Raw genomic sequence first — 15,163 nt, 5'->3', positions numbered from 1 at the left:
ATCATAATGTCGTGCTCTTCCTGCTGATTTTCCCCTTTAATCTGACGGCAGAGAAATGAAAACGGCTGTGGTGTGGAAAGCCGAGCGGCGCCGCGGACATGCTTAAGCGAGCCGAGATTTTCTGAAACACTCCTGCTAAGCTGGCCTTAAAAAAAATCTGCGTGACCGCGGCGCTGCTCGCTGAGCGGGATCGGTTTATCCACCAGCCAGTTCTTATCAGGGTTAAAGTGTTCGGAAAAAGCAGATCTGTCCGTGTGTGTGTGTGCGCGCGCAAGCATATGAGTGTTCCCATTGACCTCTGTTTGTTAGCGGGTAGTTAAAGCCCATTTTCCAAACAAATATCTTTCTCATTCTTTTCAGACCTGCCAACCCCGAAGACGAGTAATCCGTAGCCCCATTGTGTCGTAAACATAATGCCGTATTGTGTTTTTGATGCGGTCCACAAATTACATAGAAAATGTGATTTGTTTTCGCACTGTTTCACTGTTCAGCATTTGTATCTTAAAAACTTCGTCCCTGCATAGAATGCATGACAGCCAGACGGTCACTGCTTCTCTTTCATCCCTACACAGAAAACTCTCACCTGCTCACCATCCAGCCGGACCTCACCACGCCCGGATACCAGGGCTCGTTGCGTACGCGCCATGACACGAATCCCAAATTCTCCCTGAGCGACGGCCCCCTACTGGAGCCTCTGGCTAACGGATCGCACACCATGGCCAATGGCAAAGTGACCAGCGAGAGCGGACACCTCACCAGCCGTCTCACCACCCAGAGCTACTTCAAGACGCTCCCGCGAGACACCGTCCACACCTCCTACGGCACCTTCAACTTCCTGGGAGGACGGCTCACCATCCCCAGCACGGGTGAGTCACACGGCCGTGAGTTAACTTCCCCGCGTTCACACTCTCTCATTTTCCCACTTTCTCTCACGCAATGCAACACAGCTCTCATTCGCACACACTCTCACACCTCCAGTTCGATAAATGAAGGAACGATACTAGCGCAGGAAATGGGAGCGGTCCCAAAAGGGTGTCCTTTCTGGACCCTTCGGAGCCTCATTTACGTTATGTTACATTTTTTATGCAGGAATCAGAGATGGCTGACCGTGAGGATGGCTAACTGTTTAGATAAACTATACTGCCAAAAGTATTCGATCGTCTGCCTTCACATGCATATGAACTTGAGTAACAACTAATTCTTAATCCATAGGGTTTAATATGATGTTGGCCCCGCCCCTTTCACAGCTATAACAGCTTCAACTCTTAGCAGTTAGCAGAAGTGCATTTGTGAGGTCATGTTGGAACAGAGAGGGGCCATCCCCAAACTCTTCCCACAAAGTTCGGAGCATGAAATTGTCTTGTTGAAGCATTTAGAGTTACCGGATGTAAGGGGTGAAAGGGGCCGAGACCAACCACTGAAAAACAACCATACACTAGTTCCAACATTTAGGCATTTTGGCAGACACCCATATTCAGAGCGACTTGAATTTTTATCTCATTATACATCTGAGGGCCTTGCTCAAGGGCCCAACATTGCCAAATTGGTGGTCATGAGGTTTGAACCTGGGACCTTCCAAACCGTAGTCCAATGCCTTATCCACTGAGCCAGTCCTAAACCAACATCACAAATACTTTTGGCAATATAGTGTTTTTTTTACGTTAAAATATATATATTTTTTTTATTTGTATACTAAAAAGTATCTCATTTTATATTGCTGTTGTCCAGCTAGTTACTGTATTTCTCATTGTAACGCTAGCTGTCTTTTTTAACTTAGCGATAATGATGATGAAATAATCAAACGTCCGTCGTATGTACAGTACCGTGAGACAGTTGACGTATTTGGTAAGCGTATAATGCTAATCCAAAAATATGATGAGCGTTGAAAAGAACAGGAAGGTTAAACTGTAGTGATTTTCCCATTGATTGTACGTCAGAGGTGATCGAGTTACACGACGGATCGCTGAGGCGGCATAGAGCCCGGCTGAACACCGGTCTCTGTAAACAAAAGACCTGGAAAGCGCACTCCCGTCAACACCGTAACGATCACGTTACGACAATAAAAGCCTTTTCAGAAAAGCGAAGTGAATCATTTCGCTTCCCTAGACCGAAATTGCTCTAATTAGGTGACATTAGCAAGTCCCGGGCTTGTTTCAGGGAACAAAAACGTGGCCCGAGAAAGAGCGTCACTAAACCGATCGGTTTGCCTGAATGGTGCCTGTAACCTTATCCGCTACCAAGGGCGCGAGTGGAGTCTATTTGGGACAATTAGCTCTCTCAATAAGAGACCGAACCCTCATCAGTCTGCCGTGTTAGGAGTTCGTGTGAGGAGGAAATGAGGAAGAGATTTCCAATCACGCTGAGAAATCCATCCTCCTCCAGTGTGCAGAAAGCGGTGGTGCAGCAGCGCCAGCAGGGGAACAGACTCATCCCGGATCATTGTGAGGAATTTATCCATTGGCCTGGGTTTTGGATTTGAAGTCTCAGTAGATTATAAATTTAACTGGCTGGACAAGTTAGTTTGCTCGAAGCAGACCTGCTGGTTTGGCATACAGTAAGAACCAAAAGCATGCTCAAATCCAAAGGGGACGGAAATGCAAAATGATATCCAAATCAAGCCCTGGTGCCTGGTTAGCTTCAGTGGCATAGACTTTATAAGTGTGTGAGGGAGGTCAGGGAAAGGACCACTTGAAATGTAAAAAAGGTAGGTTTTATTTAAATTAATGTCCTAGTAAGAGCTTAGTGATGAGGTCTTCAGTCATAGTTGACATGAAGACAGTTCCCTGAGCGCATTAAAACCACTGAGAGGCCCAGAACAAACGGGTCTTAAAGCTTTACTTCCTTGTTTCTTGAGGTCCGTGGTGCAGAACACAGGGTCGCCTTTAGGTCCGTTTTTCGGCTTCATAGCTGAGCATCTTTTAGACGTCTTACGTTCAATTTGTGGCCCGATCCGTCGATCCATCTCATTCCAGAGGGTGGTGTAGAACATTCTTGCAATGATCCGAATACCAGGTTGTTATACAGTAGGTTTGTTGGATTTCTTTTCCCCAGCATGACCATGAATCCATGCCTCATCCGTCTACTTTTCAGACATTTGCCTAAAGTGTGCTCGGCTATTTCAGACTGTTCAACCCTGATGTCATCACCATGCTTTTGTGTCTGTTATCCATCAATGCCTTTGTTGTCCTCGTAGTCATCAATGGAAAGCCGTGTGTTTTTGATAGACACCAGAAAGCCCTTGCGTACCGAACATAACATTGCTCTTTCCTTGTTAATGATAGTAAAAAAAATCATATTATAAAATCACAAGAGAGAGAGTGTATGTGTGTGTGTCAGTGATGTGTAATTTTAAAACCAAAAGCCTTTTTTTTTTTTACCTTGCCTGCATTAACGCAGTGAAGGTCACGTTTCCTCAAAGCACCTCTGCATGGGAATAAAAAAACGAGTGCTCCTGCTTCTTTCTGTCTTTGCACTTATTTGCATTAGGGATCAGCCTGCTCATTCCTCCCGAGGCCATTCCCCGAGGCAAGATCTATGAGATTTACCTCACCGTGCAGAGGAAGGACGATGTGAGGTAGGTCCCTCCACACTCCACACACTGCCAGAAAAGTTTTAGAGAGAACAGAAATGAGAGAGCGAGCGTAAGGTGGGGGGATAAAGAGGCCGTAGGCAGCACAGAGTGTGATTGAAGTGTTTCCTTGCACTGGATCGTGTGTGATTGTGTTGTGTGTGTGTGTTTGTGTGTGTGCCTGGTCAGATGCGTGACTAACACCGGCTGCGGGCTCTGTGTGATCCGAGAAACATCACAGGCTGTGCAGAAGGAAGCGATTCACGAAACGATTGACTTTTTTCTTTGGCAAGTGTTTATACATTGAAACGGTGTCGAGGAATGAATATTTACCATAAGGTAGAACGAAATAGGAGTAGACTCAGTGCATGATAGTGTTAGCGAAAGAGGCGTGGCATTTGTGTCAAGTAAGGGTTAAGGCATTGCACTACAGTTCGGAAGGTCCCAGGTTCAAACGCCACGACCACACGGTTGTCCCAGTTGGACTCTTGAGCAAGTCCCTCAACCCTCAGATATATAATGAGATGAAAATGTAAATCGCTCTGGATAAGGGCGTCTGCCAAATGCCCTAATGTAAATGTGTCTACTGGGTCCTGTAAAGGAGGTGTGGCTTCTTTGCATGTTAGTCTTAGTGAAAGAGGCGGAGTCTGACATTATTTAACCTTTTCTGTTTAAAGTTGAAATAAAAAAATTTTATTTTCCAAGAAGATCTGGGAACATCTCTTAAAAAGAGAAATACGCTTATCTAGTGTATTAGACTCAGACAAGCCCTGTTTTATCATAGTGTTTTTAAACGAGAAGAAGGAAAAAGGAAGGGGGCATAAATCAAAACCAGGATAAGAGAACAAACAAAAAAAAAAAAGAAGATGAAGCGATATATTTACAATCACACACCACTAGGACATGATTAAAGATTTAAAACGGGCCAGTGTAATAACAGTATCAATTTTCAAGCTGCTTTGAAGCGGAGCGCGATAGAAAATCTCGAACACGATGGAAAAGTTAAATAGGAAACAGATCTTCAGCGTAAGACGTTTGGCCTGAACGCTGGCTGCTCGCCACGTCGGCTCGAGGGCTGACTCTGACCTTGGACGCAGCATGTCGAACATGACTCTGGAGTGTAGACTGACCCCCTGACCCCCCCGTGCCCACGTTTCTGCCTCCTCAGACTGCCCCTGGCTGGGTGCCAGACGCTGCTGAGTCCGGTGGTGAGCTGCGGCCCGCCGGGCGTCATGCTGACTCGGCCCGTCATCATCAGCATGGAGCACTGCTCGGATTCCTGCGTCGAGCACTGGGCCATCAGGCTGAAGAAACAGACCTACGAGGGAACCTGGGAGGTGAGTCGATGAAGGTCCGGTTATGTCTTTAATAGGATCTATTATGCAAAATTCACTTATTAGACTTTTTTTTTTTATATATGCAGATGGGTCTCCAGTGTTGTATGTAGAAACTAAATGCTATTTTGTTTGTTATTGGCTGGGGTTTAAATTAGCCACCCCTAATGTGACATCACATAAGAAGATCCTCTCCCCGGTTTGTTTCTCATGTGGCATTAAACGGTCTGAGATATAAATTATCAGAAGGGTATTACAGCTGACCCACCTCTGAGACCTATGTTAACTTGTGTTAATGAAATAGTAAAACATGGGACCTTTAAACCCTAAATGTGTCACAACAAATTGTTCATTTTGACTCTGAAATCGAATTTTCTTGCATTTGTTGGTTCAAATCTCCAGAACATCAGCATTTCCTCGACGCTACAGCCGCTCTGTCTTTTTGCTCAGGTTCCTCCTCTAGGCTCAGTCAAGCACCACGCATCTACAAAAGAAATGATGCGACCCAAAACACAAGGCAGATTTTGTTCGCTTCCTGCTGTCGGGTCGAATTCAGAGTCAAATCCCTTCCTCTTTGCAAACGAGCACTCGATGCCTGCCTTAAAAAACACCCCAGGATAGAAAACACACCGGGGTTCCATTCAGATGGACTAAACACTGCATCTGTGAAAGTGTCTAGTCCCCATGACTCATAGTAGGAAGGACGTACCCTTGATGTGACAAGGTTTTTTTTTTTTTTTAAATGGGACACCAGTGATGATAAAATCCGCCATGTCTAGCAATGAGGATTTCATAAATGCATATATAACTTCTTTTCATTTTCATTACCGAACTGAATCATGCACGGATTTAAGCCGTATCTCCATCCTCCTGTGGCTCCTCAAACACGCCAGGTAATCCTCCGTAGAGCGATACCAGGAAGGAGATTGAAGAAGAGGGAGGGAGATGATGGGAGAGAGAAAGGATGAAGAAGCAGAAAGGGGGGAGGGGGTTCAGTGCTAGTGAAGGTCCTCTTTCATGTTCGATATTGTGCATAAATTATTCAGGCCGCCCGGTGTGGCAGCGGCGGGGCGTCTGCAGAATGAATTGCCCTGTCTCTCTCTGAGGTTAGACGAGGACTTTTAATCATCCCTCGGCGCAAATATAGTCCAGGTACCCCAGACTCAGGCAGGAAAACGGGGAACTTCGTCCTCCACCGAGTGTACGCAGAGAGCCTTAGAGCAATTAATTTCTCCAGAGAGCGTCTAAAGCGCCAGGAAGAAAGGCTGAAATATAGTCCCTCGTCGATATCGAACCATCCGAACGGGGACGTTTAAAAAAAAAAGAGTAAGGGGGAAAGAAAACATTCGGAAGGGGAACGAAACTGTCTTCATAGTGGACGGATGTGAAAACGTCTCACGTCTATAGTAATTTTATTGATGAACACAACGGCTCATTTCATCGATCAGCAGGATGTCATTTCCTGGCCGGAGGTCCTGAGGCGTGTGAGGTTGATTAGATTGAGGGAACCGGTGCACTCGTCACGGAGCCTCCCTCTTACCTTTTCTTCTAATTAAAGCCGCTCTGGGAAGCCATAAGCAGATTGTAATAAAGCTCTGGTTACAAAAGAACAACACCTTCTGAGATTTCTCCCTCACCTCCTACAGTACACACATAGTGTATAGTCATGTCAAGGCTTTTTGTTATTGTTCATGAAATACTGGAGTTTGCACTTTTCCGCTCTAAGAAACGTTTCACTCAGCTCGTATCCTCGGGCCTGGTGTTAATTATCGCGTTTTCATAGGCGTTAAAAAGAGTGAATACAATTGTCAAAGCGGCTAATTGATTAACGAACGAGTGTAAAATGGTGCGGAGTTGCCACGGAGACGTTAATGACCCAGGTCAACTCTTTCTGCTCTGACCATGATGCCGTCATCAGAGCTGTCTGGAGCAAAATGTTCACAATGACACAGCAGGGCAACTTACCCTTTTTTTATTTATTAGCTTTAATATCAAACAGATAATGAGAAAAAGGAAGTAGGATTTATTTTAACGTAATGAATTCTAAGGCATTCTATTTGTCCCGTGTAAACGTCTCGGTTTCGGAGGCAAGTGTGTTCATTAATGTCAAACATAACTGCATGTCAAACAAGCCTAATATGGATATAAGTGATTATAAATCAGCACAATGATACAGATAAATTAATTAAAAGTCATCCAAATATGATTTCAAAACTTTGAAAACTTCTCTCCGAGCCCACAATGACACCCTGCACCCTGTGTCGCCCTGCATTAACTGTTCCCTCGTGCACATTAGGATGTGTTGCTGCTCGGAGAGGAGTTGGCGTCTGAGCCGTTTTACTGCCAGCTGGAGGCCGAGACATGCCGTGTGTTCACCGAGCAGCTCGGACGCTTTGCTTTGGTCGGAGAGTCCCTCAGCATGGCCGCGGCAAAACGCCTCAAGCTGCTGCTGTTCGCCCCGGCCTACTGCTCCACGCTCGAATACACCATCCGTGTCTACTGCACTGATGACACACACGACCTCATCCAGGTAAGTGACCTTGACTTTGATTTACACCACACCGGTTTTGTACTTTTTATAGCATGTTCCAACTGCTCTTTGAATTTATAGAATTGTTCAAGAATATGATTTCAGAAGTAAAAAACTGTGCGTTTATTTGTCATCTTTTGGTGCAATGAGTTTTGATTGTTTGGTCACCTAATATAATGGGTAGTGAATGCTAATTGCTAAATATTTTATTGGAATGATTGGTAATTGGTTAATACATAGGCTTACCAGCTGATTCGTGTATGTTAGGTGATTGATGATTAGTGATTGTTAATATATTATAATTAGTTTTTATTTTGATGTAATGGTAATTGGGTGTATGTTGGTTTAATGAGTGGTACCCAGGTGTATGTTTGTGTAATGAGTGGTGATTATGTCGATTTTGGTATAATGAGCGGTAATTGGGTGTATGTTTGTGTAATGAGTGGTAAAATGGTGTATTTTGGTACAATGAGGTGTAATTGGTATCATTCTGTAGGTCTCTTTGGCTCTGTTTACAACTGGCTCTCATCTTATCTTGCTGAAAGAACAGCATGTTGCCCTGGAAGATGCTAAATCTGCTACACACAGTGTTACAGTACCTGTGGTGTTCCTCAGGGCTCAGTGCTCGACCCCATGTTGTTTATATTGTATATGCTTCCTCTGGGCTGTGTCATCAGCCGGCACAAAATTTTATTTCATTGCTATGCTGATGATACCCAGCTTCACCTCAGGATAAAATCAACCTCCTCCTCTACTCCGCCATCATCCACTTTTTAACATCTGCTTGGAGGATATAAAGTCATGGATAAAGCAAAATTTCCTGCAGCTGAACAGCTCTAAGACTGAACCTATTTTAGTAGGCACCCCACACCATGTTAAGACATCTAGCATCACTAGCATTACCTTTTCTGGTCAGGATATCCCGTTGTCAACATCTGTTATTAATCTCGGGGTTAAAATGGACTTTCATTTGGCGTATGAGGCTCATATCAAACAAAATCTGTGTAAGACATCTTTCTTTCACCCCAGGAACATTGCTAAACTGCGTCCAGCACCTACATTTGCAGATGCTGAAAAGTTAGTCCATGCGTTTGTCTCCTCCAGGCTGGACTTCTGCAATGCACTCCTCATTGGGACTTCTGAAAAAGCCTTCAAAAGCTGCAGTATATTCAAAACTCCGCTGCTAGGATCCTGATGCGAGCACATGAATTTGACCATTTTACACCCATCCTTAAGTGCTTCATTGGCTCCCTGTTTCATTCAGAATTGAATACAAGGTTGCCCATCTAACCCACCAGTGCATCTATGGGGATGCCCCTCCCTATCTTAAGGAACTTATTACTTCACATATATCCACATGTAACCTCCGCTCTGTCTCAGTTCATCTTCTGAAACCTCCAAAGACCAAGCTTCATACTATGGGAGATCGGGCTAATTGGGTGTATGTTGGTTTTAATGAGTGGTAATTGGGTGTATTTGGTTTTAATGAGTAGTAATTGGTGATTCAATTGATTTTCAGAGTGGTAATTGGATGCATGTTGTTGAAGAAAGTGGTAATTAGTCACTATGTGGTGTAATGGCTGGTATTTGGTGAATGTATTAATATGAGGCATAGTAATACATTGGTATAATGAATGATATGAATGGATGCTGTGGTTTTGTAATTGGACTCTACTGTATCTCATTATACAGAGTGGGGATTGTAGTAATGGAACTGTTTGCTGGTTGATATTTTGGTTTATTAATGGCTATAATGCTGTATAGTGAGTGGTAATAAGTGAATACGTTGATATGGAGAGTAGCAACTGGATTGTATTCCTAACTATATTATTTCTTAACATGTTGGTACAGTTTACAGGACAATCTGCAGTTCATAATTCGCTAAGTGGTGATGGGTCGGTGTGTTGGTTGAGAACATTTTTCTGTTAATTAGTGATTCGGTATTGCCATACAGTGATATGTTAAAGGAGTAACAAAAGCTGGCGATGTGGTTGGAACTTTTAGCATTTTTAGCTATGTGTGTGATTTGTGGTGATTGGTCGCTTTGTTGGGGGATGATTGATGGTTGGTTGGTGTATTGAGTAGTGATTAGCTGCTATGTTGATTGATGGAATTACACTGATTAATGATTGGGTTGGAATGTTCAGGAGCTGATAAGGTGGTGTGGTAAATGCTGATTGGTTGCCACAGTGATGGTTACACATTGATGTAATCAGTGGAAATTGATGCCCTGGGGTAACGAGTTGGAATGGACCGGTTGCCTTTTACTTGTTAATGGTTCATATTGTTTAGATTGTTTGTGAGGTAAATGGTGACTGGTCGATATGCTAGTATTATGGGCTGGAGAGCGGTTATAACAGCATAAGCATAAGGTACATGATTGATTTATTGTTTGAGAGCTGACGTAATGGTGCAATCAGTACTATCAGTATTCTAATCAGGATTTGCCCATCATTTCAAGTCGAGATGGAAACTGAGCGTTGGTTGATTTGACAGTCTAGGGACTGGTGATTGTTGTGTGATGAATGATAATAGGTTAAGCTTCCCTTCTGTTTGTTCTTGCCATTCGGCTGCTTATGTCTGTATTTCTTTGGCGGCTTTCCCTTTTCCGTGTTTTTGTTTTCCTTTTTTTCTTCTCACCAATGGCTCAAGAATAAGCAGGAGCCGATGCCAACGCCAGCTCCCTTGAGAAGCATGTTTGAGTAGCCTTTAAGATTTCATTTGCATGGTTAATTAGTAAATGAAAAAGAGAAGTTGTGTGGCTGCCGTCCCGAGTTCGCCACGAGAGAGAAGAGCGTAGTAATCACCACTCCAACCTCACGCAGCCTGCCAGGCAGGGAAGGGAAGGAAAAAACGAAGAAGAAGAAGAAAAAAAGCGAGTGTGTGAAATGACATGAGGAGATTTAGAGAAGTTGTGTGATGGAAATGGGAAAAGTCAAACAGAGATGGATGGAGAGAGAGAACAGGCACACAGAGCTCAGAGGATTATGGGCAGTGGAGTTTGGACCCTCAGCCTCGATCAGGCCAACACGAGGTCCTCTGGAGTCTCATGAGAAACTCCAGCAGCCACTGATCTCCTGCCAAACTGCGGCCTCAGCACCCACACTCGTTATGAACTCATTAGGAGCTCGTTATTTCTGTTTCTGCGAGATGCAAGCTGTTGATGTGTGATGCAAGTTTTTGTTCCCCGTGTATATTATATGGCGTCATTAAACACAGGGGAAAAGTGTAGCGTTGAATAAACAGGCGTAGCATAAATAAAAGCGGGTAATAATAAACTGCTTCGGCTCGGCCGTTACCTTGGCCGTTTGCATCAATTGGAGACGTGTGTGTATGTGAACGAGTACACACTCAGACAGAGATGTCTGTGGTATGCCACAGTGGCCTCATGGGATATGTAGTCTTTAGGGCTGATTTGGAAACATGATATAGTGATACACTAGAGTTACTTCTCAGATCTGATCTGCAGCAGCTATTGTGTGGAAAACAAGGACACACCTAACAGGTGCAGGGAGCTCTTTGCTCTAAAAAATGTACCCCCTCCAGAGTGACTGATTGGCTTCCTGTACAGTCACAGGTCCTCATTTATTGTGATTGTCTTCTGATTATTATGCTAATCAGCGCTAGTCAGGAGAGCGTGATGTAGAAACAGGTAGCAGCTGATCTAATGCCTGAGACGCATATTTATCTCTGGCGACGTGTTAATTGTGTTGTGTTATGGACTGTAATGATTGCCACAGGGTATGGCACGCATCAGCACTCTCTCACACACACACACACACACACACACACACACACACACACATCTTACCATAATACCAAATTATGTTAGAAATAATTTTTAAGCTGAACACTCACTACATCTGTCTTTAGATAGATTTCCTCAAGGAGAACATAGAGAGATCTATTAATTGCATCTAAAATACAGTTGTGTGTAAAAGTTAGTGCACCCTTTTTTAATTCTAATAAATCATGACTATTATTATTTTTTTGTAAAAACATAATTAAGATCACTTGATTGTATCGGGTCTCGTTATTAGACAAATACAACCTTAGACGAACAACAAGATATAACTTTTTGAACCGTGTTATTATTTATGTAACAAAAATGACCCAAAAGTAAACAAAAAAAAACAAAACAATGTGTGCAATACCAAGTACCTTCAATAACTTGTAGATTCACCTTTAGCAGCAATAACTTGAAGTCATCTTTTCCTATATGACATTTTCAGTTTCTCACATGGTTTTGCTCTATTTTTCATTGCTTCAGTTCATTGGGGTTTTTTGGACTTTCGCTTATGCACAGCTCTGCTAAGATTCTGCCACAGAGTCTTACGTGGCTTAAGGTCTTTGGGGTTGGACAAGGCCATATCAAAACCTTGAATCTTTCATTTTTCAGCCATTCTGACATAGATTACCTGGTGTGCTTCGGATCATTGTTTTGTTGCAAGACCCAATTTCGGCCGAGCTTTAGCTGTCGGACAGTCGGCCTCAAATTTCCCTCCAAAATACTCTGATATACAGATGGTCGGCTTATTGACTGCTCGGGTCCTGTGGCTGCAAAACAAGCCTAAATCATCAGCCCTCCACTGCTGTGCTCGACAGTGGGTATGAGGTGTTTCTGCTGTTTGGTTTAATGCCCACAAGACGCTGGATATTACGGCCAAACGACTCTACTTTGGGCTAAGACATTGTTCCTGAAGCCTTGTGGTTTGTTCAGGTACAATCTTGCGAACCTCACTTGTTCTTCTTTTCTTTTTAGACGGAAGTTTCTCCTGCACCTTTCTCCAAGCAAACGTACTTGTTCGGTCTTCTTCTAATTGTGCTGCCATGGACTTGAAAATGTCACATGCTCAGTGAGGTTTGTATGGTCTGAGATGTAGCTCTTGGCTTTTTCTTTTTTTTTTTTTTTTTGCATCTTTCTGAGCATCGCCTTGGGGTGGATGTGCTGGGCGTCCACTCCTGAGAAGATTGGCAACTTGCAAGTCTTGAATGCTTTTAACTTGTGAATAATCTTTCCCCCTTATTGAACATTGAACTCCAAATTGTTTGGAAATGCTTTTATAATCCCTCTCCAGATTGATGCTCAATTAATTGAACCGCTTCTCCAAGACCAGTGCTTAACACACACCTGAATGCTCCAGATCAGCACATTGCTAAAACCTCAGCTTTTATAGAGGTCTGCACACCTGCTGATGATGAGCTAATTAAGGGCTGGTGATTATCATCATCTGGCTGCAACTTACCCTCTTAAATCCTGTGGAAGCAGTAAGGGGGTACTTAGTATCGCCTGCATGTTTTTGTCTGAGGTTGTATTTGCCTAATACTAAGACCTGCTACAATCAGGTTATTTTTATGAAGTTTATGCGCAAAAAAAAACACACAGACATAAAAGACTGTATGACTGTATTTATTCGACTTTTGTTTCTCTTATAGATTTTATCCTTTTTGCCACTGAATCCATTCCATACAGGTTTCATCACCTCATCAAACATGCAGTCATGCCCTGATTCTCCAGACACATCTGGAAGAGATCTCGCTCTCTTCCTCACGTCACTCAGCCTGACAGCAGGCCAGGAAGGGCGGCTTTTCATCTCCCAATTAAACCCGATTAGAAACAGCATAATTGTGTTTGATCGTTAAGCGTCGCCATGACACCGGGGGAGTCAGCGACATTTCAGTTCACAGGCTCTCGATAAGCGAGTGGCCCTACGGGACCAATTAGATCGATATTTAACACGGGGCTCGCACTTCTCCGGCGCTGCATGTGGAGTGGAAGGTTATGAGTTCAGATCCCACAGCTGCCTCGGAGACACCGTCGTGCCGGTGTGTGCGAGACCTGAGTGAATCGTGTTGTGACAGCTCTGTGCTGGGGTCGGGGTACGAATACGTATAATATGCCCAGGGGGAAGAGCCGGGGCAACTTAAAGGTTTTTACTTCTATTTAATCTTTTTCACATAGACATAAATCTTTTGAATATTTATATGATGTTATAAAATTTACTATTTATTTCTATCAGTTTTTTTTTATGTAAATAATGGCTTGTCTATGCCGTGGATTAACCCGTTGCCTCACCCTTCTGCCCCATGTGGTCTCAAGGTTATTACACCAGACTATATAAAACAGTAGTCTACACTCCTACGATGTAAAACATTTAGCAAACACAAATTAATATTGTTTTAAACCAGCATCTCAACATCTCAAAGATGCTTCGGCTCCTTTGAGGACCTAATGTCCTGATAAATAACCAACAGGCCATGGCCAAAAAATTAGCAAATTATACAAATATGAATTTTTACAAAGTCTGCTGCTTCAGTGTTTTTTGTTAGATGTTCCTCTGGTATACTGAAATATAATAACAAGCATTTCATTAGTGTTAAAGGCTTTTACTGAAATTACATCAGGTTTCAGCAAAGAGTCAGTATTTGCAGTGTTGACCTTCTTTTTCAAGACCTCTAACAATTCGCCTGGGCATGCTGTCAATCAACTTCTGGACCAAATCCTGACTGATGGCGCAGCCCGTTCTTGCATAATCAATGCTTGGTGTTTGTGGGTTTTTGTTTGTCCACCCATTTCTTGAGGATTGACCACAAGTTCTCAGTGGGATTACGGAGTCTTCTGGGGAGTTTTTTGGCCATAAAACCAAAATTGTGATGTTTTCTTCCTGGAGCCACCTAGTTATCACTTTTGTCTCATGGCGAGGAGCTCCATCATGCTGGAAAAGGCATTGTTCATCACCAAACTCTTCATGGATGGTTGGGAGAAGTTGCTGAGGATGTTTTTGTACCGTTCTTTATTCATGGCAGTGTTCTTAGGCAAAATAGTAAGTAAACCCACTCCATTGGCTGAGAAGCGACCCAACACATGAACTCTCAGTCTCAGGATGCTTCACTGTTGGCGTGAAACAGGACTGATGGTAAGCGCGCACCTTTTGTCCTGTTCAAACCCTGAACCTTTTGCGAATATTAGTCTCTCCCTGATGTCTTGTATCTCGACACAGCTTGGTGACATTACCAGAAATTACCTCGGTGATATTACCGCTGGAAAGCTTGGATTTATTTTTTGAGACATGGACGAATGAGTTCATGTTGATGGACGTGGGTAGTAAAAATGTACTGTTTGTATATTTATATTTATTATATTAATTGTATTTTGTATTTTTGTTGACCTTTTAGCTCTTGAAGCAAAGATCAGACAAACAAACGCACACATATATACGTAAATCCCCAACTTATAAACATTCGAGTTACAAATTTCCGCGTATATTGTGAGTGTTTGCGGGGTGGGGGTGGGGCATTATGTGCATTATTTATACCTCTTCCAAATGGGGGGGGGGGGGGGGGATGAGTCAGCCACACTGGCTTCAATGAATCAGTCCGGGAGCCGCGTAGCGTCAGCTGACCCCACCCCGCCTCACTGGGATTCCACTCGCCATTTGGAGGCGCAGTCTCACGAGAGTATAGTGCGGAACCAAAACACCAAACCTGTGTGAGTGTGCATTAAGATGTACTGGAGTACGAGGTTATGGGATGGATTATACGTATGCCAGGCTAAAGAGATGTGTCTTGAGTCTCCTTTTAAACTGGTAGACTGTGTCTGAGCCCCAAACATTATCAGGAAGGCTGTTCCAAAGCTTAGGAGATAAATATGAAAACGCTCTAGCTCCCCTTTCGTGGACTTGGGAACTACTAGAAATCCAGAGTTTTGTGAACTTAAGGAGCACCGCGGAT

The 15,163-nt window shown here is 43.4% G+C and overlaps 1 protein-coding gene across 5 annotated transcripts in view; it reads left to right on the top strand.

Moving 5' to 3' along the window:
* unc5a (unc-5 netrin receptor A) overlaps positions 1-15,163 on the top strand; it is a 217,134-nt gene that overhangs the window by 182,383 nt on the left and 19,588 nt on the right. For all 5 annotated transcript variants that reach the window (XM_053515479.1, XM_053515478.1, XM_053515477.1 and 2 more), the window contains 4 exons: positions 573-866; positions 3,487-3,574; positions 4,737-4,905; positions 7,199-7,432. In XM_053515479.1, coding sequence (XP_053371454.1) covers positions 573-866; positions 3,487-3,574; positions 4,737-4,905; positions 7,199-7,432 — 785 coding nt within the window. The remainder of the gene's footprint in view (positions 1-572; positions 867-3,486; positions 3,575-4,736; positions 4,906-7,198; positions 7,433-15,163) is intronic.

This window comes from Clarias gariepinus, chromosome 16 (genome assembly GCF_024256425.1).
Source record: "Clarias gariepinus isolate MV-2021 ecotype Netherlands chromosome 16, CGAR_prim_01v2, whole genome shotgun sequence".
Lineage (NCBI taxonomy): Eukaryota > Metazoa > Chordata > Actinopteri > Siluriformes > Clariidae > Clarias > Clarias gariepinus.
The sequence above is the reverse complement of the archived record's forward strand: the minus strand, read 5'-3'. Positions and strand labels throughout refer to the sequence as shown.